This window comes from Struthio camelus, chromosome 15 (assembly GCF_040807025.1).
Source record: "Struthio camelus isolate bStrCam1 chromosome 15, bStrCam1.hap1, whole genome shotgun sequence".
Lineage (NCBI taxonomy): Eukaryota > Metazoa > Chordata > Aves > Struthioniformes > Struthionidae > Struthio > Struthio camelus.
In genome coordinates, this window is record NC_090956.1 from 17,577,548 (window position 1) to 17,585,453 (window position 7,906).

The 7,906-nt window shown below is 73.7% G+C and overlaps 1 protein-coding gene across 1 annotated transcript; it reads right to left on the reverse strand.

Moving 5' to 3' along the window:
* Positions 1–1,094: 1,094 nt before the first annotated feature.
* Positions 1,095–5,248, reverse strand: RHBDL1 (rhomboid like 1). Its single transcript, XM_068908310.1, has 8 exons — positions 5,168–5,248; positions 2,771–2,929; positions 2,351–2,575; positions 2,122–2,270; positions 1,914–2,026; positions 1,728–1,828; positions 1,583–1,643; positions 1,095–1,499 (listed from the first exon to the last, which is right to left on the reverse strand). The coding sequence occupies exons 1-8, from the start codon at positions 5,204–5,206 to the stop codon at positions 1,228–1,230; spliced, it is 1,119 nt and encodes a 372-aa protein (XP_068764411.1). The 5' UTR covers positions 5,207–5,248; the 3' UTR covers positions 1,095–1,227.
* Positions 5,249–7,906: the final 2,658 nt, after the last annotated feature.

Consider the following 7,906-nt stretch of genomic DNA (forward strand, 5'->3'; position numbering starts at 1 on the left):
AGTGAGGTGTGGGAGCATGGGGATATGGGGTGCATGGGGGGGTGGGGGTGCACGATGATGTGGGTGCATGGGGGGGGTATGAGATAGGGGGGGCCAGATTGGGGTGCGTGGGGCTGGATGGGCACCCTGGGGCCTGATGGGGGGGGGTATGTGGGGGCTGGATGGGGGGGCTCAGTGGGTGGGGGGGGCAGGATGGGGTGGGGGGCACAGGGCAGGGTGCTGGGAGGGGGCGCGGTGGGGGTTAGTGGGGCGGGGGGGCCGGCGGCGGGGGCTGCCCTCGGTGCCGGAGCAGCTCGGGGGGGGGGGGGCCCGGACCGGGCGCCCCGCGAGCCCTCCCGCGCGCTGGGCTCGTCCCCCCCCCCCCCCAAACTTTTCTGCCCTAGTCATCTGCTCCCAGGCCGGATTTGCCCTCTCCCCTCCCCGTTTCCCAGCTCAGGCCCCACGCAGGCTGCTGGGGGGGGGGGCTTCCCCCCCCCCCCCGCCCCCCGGACCACAGCTGGCCGAGGGCACCAGGCCTGCTTCCTCGGCCCCGCTCCCGCTCAACTAATGAGCAACGCACTGATTTAATTAGCAGCTGACATGGAATTAGCAGGCTCAACCCCCCCCCCCCGAAACCCCTCGGAGCATCCCAGCGCCCGTTCCCCCCCCCGCCGCTGCCGGAGCCCGAGGGGGCCGCTGGTGTGCAAAATATTTATTTATACTCCAAAAAGGTCGGTTGGGTCGGGGGCCGGGGGGCTCCGGCGGGCGCCCCGGCGGCGCCGGGCGGCAGAGCGGGGCCGGCCACGGCCGAGGGGGGCGGGCACCGGGCTCACTGCTGAAACGAGTTTGGCCGGTCTCAGCTGGTTCTTTCTTCTTTCTCCTCCCCTTCTCTCTCTTTCCTCTCTCTCTCTCTATATATATATTTCTTTTTCTTTTTTCTTTTTTTTTTTTGGGGGGGGGGGCATAGAAAAATAGATCAGTCCTATTTTGGCACCGGTCCTCCACGTAAAGGCGCCGCTGCCCTGGCCGCGGAGGGCTCCTCGGAAGGGGTGTAGCGAGGCCGGCGGGGGCCGAGCCCCGAGCGGGGCCGGGGCGGGTGGGCGGCGCGGGGCGGCGGCTGCCGGGGCTGGGGGGCTGCCCGGCCCTGCAGGGACCCCCGCCGCCCCGGGGTCGGGGGGGGGGGGGGGCGACACCGATACAAAACGAGAGGCAGAGGGAACAACGGGCAGCGGCGGGGCGGGCAGGGCGCTAGGGGGGCGGCGGGATCTGTGCCCCCAGCAGGTCGTAGGCGAAGATGTTCCAGAAGACGGCGAAGAGGAGGAAGGTGCCGTAGGAGAGCAGCACCACCCACCAGCCGCACTGGTCGCGCAGGCTCTCCTCGTAGCTGCGCAGGATGGTGAGCCCCATGCTGATGCCCACGATGGCCCCCGCCAGGTGGGCCATGAAGCTGGGCTGGGGGCCCGAGGCCGGCAGCGGCGGCGAGAAGCGCAGCCACACGGCCCGGCCCACCTCCGAGCTCACTGCAAGACACGGCCGCCGCTCAGCCCCCCCGGCCGGCGGCCCCCCGCGCCGCCCGGCCCCCCCCCCCCCGGCCGCTACTTACTGCACACCAGCGCCAGCACCATGCGGAGCAGCTTGTAGGGGCAGCGCATCCCTGCCCAGTTCTGCGGGGAGAGGGGCGCGTGGGCGGGGGGCGGCGGCGGCGGCGGGGGGGGGGGGTCCGGTTTCGGGGCCGGGTGGCCACTTACCATGACCACGTTGGCCAGGTGGGCAGAGCAGAGCGCGTAGACGCCGCCGGAGCCGCCCACCAGCGGCGCCCGCATGTCCGTGATGGAGACGGTCAGCGAGCCTGCGGGCAGCGGCGGCGCTCAGGGCGGCCGGGGTGCGGGGGGGGGGGTCCCCCGCACCCCCCCCCCCACGGGGTGCGCACCCACCTGCCAGCACGCCGGCCAGGTAGAGGAAGCTGATGCGCAGGACGCCGTGCACCATCTCCAGGGGCACGCCGATCATGAGCTGCAGCAGGGCGTTGAAGCCCAGCTGCTCCAGCCTGCCGCGCAGGGGAGGACGCGGGTGGGCCGGCCGCCCCGCCGCCGGCGCCCGCCCGCCGGCCGAGGCGCCCCGCCGCCGCCGGGCCCACCTTACCCCACGTGCATGAACATGTAGGTGAGGAAGCGCCAGGCGCGGGCCCGGTGCCCGGGGTGGTAGACCAGGGGGCTCTTCATGTACTCGGGGTGGTAGGTCTGCAGCACCCACTTGTTCAGCCGGGCGCCGTAGCACAGGAACACGATGATCTGCGCGAGCCGCCGGGCAGCCGTCAGCGCCCCGTCCCGACCCCCCGGCCGCCTGCCCGCGGCACCGGCCCCCCGCGCACCTGGGTGAGCGTCACGGCGGCCATGAAGACGGGTGGGGGGCAAGTGCGGTGCTGGTAGAAGTACCAGCGCCGGTCCATCTCGCAGGGCAGGATCTCGTAGGCCACGTAGCGCACGAAGCGCTTGTAGAAGCCCAGGCCGGTCTGGTCGAGCAGCACGTCCCGGGGCAGGGCCCGCTGCCCGTTGGCGATGGCTCGCTTGAAGCTGCTCGAGCGCTTGCTGCTGATCTGCGGCGAGAGGGCCGTGGCCCACCACCGCCCGGCCGGGGCGCCCCGCCGGACCGCGGGGAGCCGCGCGGCTCCCGGCACTGCCCGGCGCGTTTCGCCCGTGCCCGGCCGGCCGGCACGGGGGGGTGCCCGGCGCCCGCCCGCCCCGGTCCCTCTCCTGCTCCCGGCCCCGGCCCGCGCCACCCCGGGACTGACCAGATCCACCAGCTCCTGGTAGCAGACCTGCCCCTCGCCGTCGCCCTGCGCCAGCGCCACCAGCATGTCCAGCTTGGCGGGGTCCAGGGGCAGCTCGTGGCGGTGCACGAGGCTGGCGAAGGTCTCGGCGCCGACGAAGCCGGTGTTCTCGGGGTCCAGCTGCGGAGCAGAGCACAGGGCCGCACGGCCCAGCGGCGCCGTCGCCTCGCTGGTGCCCCCGCGCCGCCGCCGCCGCGGCAGCCGAGCCTGCCCGTTGCAGGCAGCCGGGCTCACGGCGGCGCGTTCGGCCGAGCGCCTACGGCGCCGGGCGCGCGGGGGGCTGCTGCGCGGCCGGGGGAGCGACAGCCGGCTCGAGCTTGGCGGGGAGCCCGCCGGGCGCCCCGCGCCGGGAGCCGGGCGCTCCCTGCGGCGGCTCTGCCCGTCTCCGCGCAGCCAGCGGTCTCCCGCTCCTTGACTTCGCCACCCGAGCAGCCTGCCAGCCAGGAAGCCACGAAGCCGAACACACGCGCCGCGCCGGCCGCCTCCTCGCCCTGCCGCCGGGGCGCACGGCCGCGACAGGCGCCCTCGGCCGACCAGGGCGCCCCGCGCCACCCCGGCGCCCCGCGGGGACGGGTCCCCGAAAGTCAGAGCGCGGTTGAGGCCCTGCCGCGGGCCGGCCGGGTCCCTGCAGCCCGCTCTGCAGCCCGTAGCCGAATTGGCCCGCCAATATTGCCGTTCGCGGTGCTTTCTTCTCCGGGGGACGGCACAGAAGAGGAAACTGGCTGGCAATGTCCTTGTGGAAGGGGCAGGACAGACAGCGCTGCGGGACACGGGCGCTCGCACTCACACTCGCACTCACACTCACTCGCGCACCCGCTCCCCGCCTCCCGCCCGAGCCAAGGAACGTCGTTCCCAGGGGGGGTCCCGCCGCCCGGCGCCCCGGCCCAGGGCTGGAGGCACGCGCCGGCTCTCAGCCTGCCCGCGGAGGGTGCCGGTCCCCACGGGGTAGCGCCAAGCCCCCCGCACGGGGAGGGAGGAGAAAGGGGGGCAGCGGGCCGGGCGGCGCGGCAGAGGCCGGATCGAGCTCCGGAGCCGGGGAGCTGGCGCCGCTGCCGGCCGGCTCCGCCGAGCCGCTGGGGCAGCCAGGGACGCGCCGGAGGGACGGCCACCGGGCACGGCCGCGGCTCGGCCTCGCCGCGGCAGCCAGGCCGGCGGCACGCGGCAGCGCCCCGGCGCCTGCCTCCCGCCACAGGGCACGCGCGCCGTCCCACCGGCGCCGCGGGGACGGACCCCCGCGGGCGCGGAGCTGGGCGCCCCGCGGCGAGCCCCGGCGGCGGCCGAAGAGCCCCTCTCCTTTCCGGGCTCCGCGCCGCCCGCGCCGCTCACCCCCGCGCAGCAGCCCCTCCGGCGCTCCCATGGCCGCGTGGCCCTTCCTGCCCCCGGCCCCCGGCCCGGCTCTCCTGCCCGGGGAAGCCGCTGCTCTTTCCGGAAAGGCTGCGAGGCGCGCAGCTCCGGCGAGCTCGGCTCAGACCCGGCACCTGCTTGCCAGGGAGACGCCGGCGGGCAGCAGCGCAGCTCCCCAGGCCGAGGAGCCCGGGGGATTCGCCCAAGGTCACGGGCCCCGGCGGGTGGTGAAGGATGGCTGCTGGGGGGGGACGCTCAGAGCCTAAAATTCCTGACGTGCAGTTAAGAAGGAAGGGACCCCCACCCCGCGCCCACCGCAGCGTCCCTGGCAGCGCCGGCGTGGGGAGGGAGCGCAGGCGCGAGGCTGCCGAGAGCCGGGGCAGCGGGAGCCGGGCCGCGACAGTGCCCAGGTGCACCCAGCGGTAACGCACCGGGGCCCGATCCTGCCAGCAGAGCAGAGCAGAGCAGAGCGCGCAGCTCTACGCAGCCTTGATGCTTTACGGTCTGATCCTGCAATCAGGTCACGGGGCTCGATGCAGCCCCCCTGCAAACGCACGCAAGCCTGATCCTGCAACGGGGTGGCAGAGCCGCACAGCAGCCCCAGCGCACCGGGGCCCCATCCCGCAGTCAGCTCCGGGCCTCAGCACCGCCACATGCACAGGCATCGGGGCTCCCGCCTCCCTGCTGCCCCGCGCCTCGCACCCGTGCAGGTGCACCCAGCACCTCCGCAGCGTCTGACCCGGGGCGCTCGGAGCGAGGGCGCGCTGGGGTGGGGAGGAGGTCACCAGTGAGCTGAGTTGCGCGGCGGCTCAGCGGGGCCGCGGTGGGGGAGGGGGGGGTCCCAGCGCGCTGGGGGCTGCGGCGGGGGGCAGCGGCGGGGCTGGTTCCCCCGCAGCCAGCGGCGGCCACCGGGGCAGCGGAGCCCGGTGCGTGTCAGCGCCCCCGGCAGCGGCGCCCGGTTCCCGCCCGCCGCCCCCCCCGCCGCGAGCGGAGCCCGGTGCCGGCCGCCCTCACCTGCTCCTGGATGAGCTGGAGCAGGGAGCTCCTGTCCATGCACCCGGCGGGCGGCGGGCTCCGCCGCTCCGCCGCGCCCGGGGCCGGCGAGCCGGGCAGGGGAGCGGCGCGGGCGGCGGCGGCGGCGGCGGCTCGCCCCGCCAGCCCCGCGTTGCGGCGGGCCGGGAGCGCGAGCTGCGAGCGGCGGCGCCGGGAGCCGCGGGCCGCCGATGGCAGCGGGCGGCGGCGGCGGCGGCGGCGGGGGCGGGAGCGGCGCGGAGCGGAGCCGCCCCCGCCGCAGCGCACGGCGCAGCGCCCCCCCCCCCCCCCCCGCCGCCACCGCCGCCGCGCGGGGAACCGGCCCCCGCCCCGCTCCGGGCCGCCGGCAGCGCGACCCCGGCCCCGCACGGTACCTGCACCCCCCTCCCGTACCTGCACCGCCATATGGTGCCTCCATCTCCCCACAGTACCTGCCACCGGCGCTGGGTACCTGCATCCCTGTACGGTACCTGCATCCCTATATGGTACCTGCATCCCTGTATGGTACCTGCATCCCTATATGGTACCTGCATCCCTGTACGGTACCTGCATCCTGGCATTGAGTACTTGCATCCCTGTACGGCACCTGCATCTTTGTATGGTACCTGCATCCCTGTATGGTACCTGCATCCCTGTACAGCACCTGCATCCCTGTACGGTACCTGCATCCCTATATGGTACCTGCATCCCTGTATGATACCTGCATCCTGGCATTGAGTACTTGCATCCCTGTACAGCACCTGCATCCCTGCACTGTACCTCCATCCCTGTACGGCACCTGCATCCTTGAATGGTACCTGCAGCCTGGTACAGTACCTGCATCCTGGCATTGAGTGCTTGCATCCCTGTACGGTACCTGCATCCCTGTACGGTACCTGCATCCCTGTACAGCACCTGCATCCCTGTACGGTACCTGCATCCCTGTACAGCACCTGCCTTTCTGTATGGTACCTGCATCTCCATACAGTACCTCAATCCTGGTACAGTACCTGCATCCTGGTGTTGGCTACCCGCATCTCAGCATGCTATCTGCATCCCAGTGTGGGAACCTGCATCCTGATATGGTATCTGCATCCTAGCACTAGGGTCCTGCATCCCGGTCTGGTACCTGCACCCTGGTATGTGTGCCCGCACCTCTGCGTTGGGGTGGCCCTGGCTGGCAGCTGCAGCCTCGGTGCCTGCGTGCCCCCACGTACCCTCTGTCCGCTCGCTCTGCGGCTGGTGCCACGACTCCGTCAGCTCAGCGCTCCCCCTGGTGTGCCTGTGACTGCTCCAGGATGCCCTGGCCCCAGCGCGCTCTGCTGCCTGCCGCGTGCTGGGCACGCGCGGTTTGCCCTGCATTGCCCTGCATAGGATGCATCCCACGACTCCCCCCAAGACTGGCATGCACCGGGGCACCCCCAGTCCATCCTGCCCCTCGGCTCCAGGGCTGGGACCCCTCATGCGCTGTGTCCGATGGGGCGGCAGGCCCCGGGGCAGCCGGGGCGCCGTGCCCACTCCCCCAGGAGGCTGCTCAGCCCCGCCGGGCAGCCGCTGCGGCTCCTTCAGGGCAGCTGCCCACCCAGGCCCAGGCTCGCTGCAGCTGCTCCCCGAGGAACGGCTGCGGGGGGAGCCCAGCAGCGGCATCGGCACCCGTGTCCGCGTGGGCCAGCGGCGGGCAGGCAGCGAGGCATCGCCCCGAGCCCTCGCCCGGCCCGGCCGGCAGCGGCTCCCCGGCGCCGGGCTGTGCTGTGCGTGCCCACGGGTTGCGGGCGCCTTGCACGTGGCAGCCGGCAGCGTGGGCAGGCGCTGCTGTGGCACGGGAGGTCGGAGAGGCTGAGGCTCAGCGGAGGCTGAGCTCCAGCCTCGGCGGCTGGGCCCCGTTGCCCGCAGGCCGGCAGCCCGCGGTGCCCGGCGCAGGGGAGAGCGGGCCTGCGCGGTGCCAGCTGCCGTCGGGCCGCGCAGCGCAGGGTGGGCTGGCGGGACGGAGCGGCGAGTGCGGCACCCCAGCGAGCCCCGCCGTCAGGGCCGGCTCTGCCCCGCGGCGAGGGCTACGGGGAACAAGCGTGGGGCCAGGCGGCGGCACGGGGGCCGGCACCACCCTCAGGGTCCCAGGCCAGTTCAGACTCACCAGAGAACATTGCACGTCCCGTCCACCTTGGCATCGCCTCTCCCTGGGCTCCGTCCCCATCTGCGCTCGGTGCCCGAGCGCCGGCCGGCTCCCGGGCTCTGGGCGCCGCTCGGAGCCGCGATGCCTGCCGACAGGCTCCCCGGAGCAAGGCCAAGGCCCGCAGCTCAGCGCTGCTCCGGTTGACAGCAAACCGCAGCGCAGTCAGTGCTGTTACCCTGCTGCAGCCCACCCTCTGCCTCAGTTTCCCCGTCTGCTGGGGCTTCTGCTCTTCTCCTTCCCTCGCTCTGAGCCTGCTGTGCCCCTGCCCCTGCCCCTGCCCGGGTGTCTCTTGCAGGGCACAGGCCCTGCCTTTGTCCCCCCCGGCGGCTGCTCGCCAGCACCGCACCCCGGGGCACTCGAGGCTCGGCAAGGGTTAGCGGTCCCTCAGGGCAGCCTGGCCTCTCCGCCACGGCGCGCGACCCCGCCAACGCTGCCGTAGGGCCAGCGAGGCCCCACAGAGGCACTGGGAAAAGCCTTTTTCCCGGCTGCGACCGCGCTCCTGGTGCCCAGTGCCTGCTGCTGAGCCTACAGAGACAGAAATAGCTGAGGGAAGAGCGGCAGCGTGGAAACAG

Coding starts and splice junctions, on each gene's coding strand:
- RHBDL1 (XM_068908310.1), bottom strand. CDS start 5,206: ATGGACAGGAGCTCCCTGCTCCAGCTCATCCAGGAGCAG. Junction 1,829..1,913: donor CCTGGCCGGCGTGCTGGCAG/GTGGGTGCGCAC, acceptor CGCTGCCCGCAG/GCTCGCTGACCGTCTCCATC. Junction 1,500..1,582: donor GGTGCTGGCGCTGGTGTGCA/GTAAGTAGCGGC, acceptor CGTGTCTTGCAG/TGAGCTCGGAGGTGGGCCGG.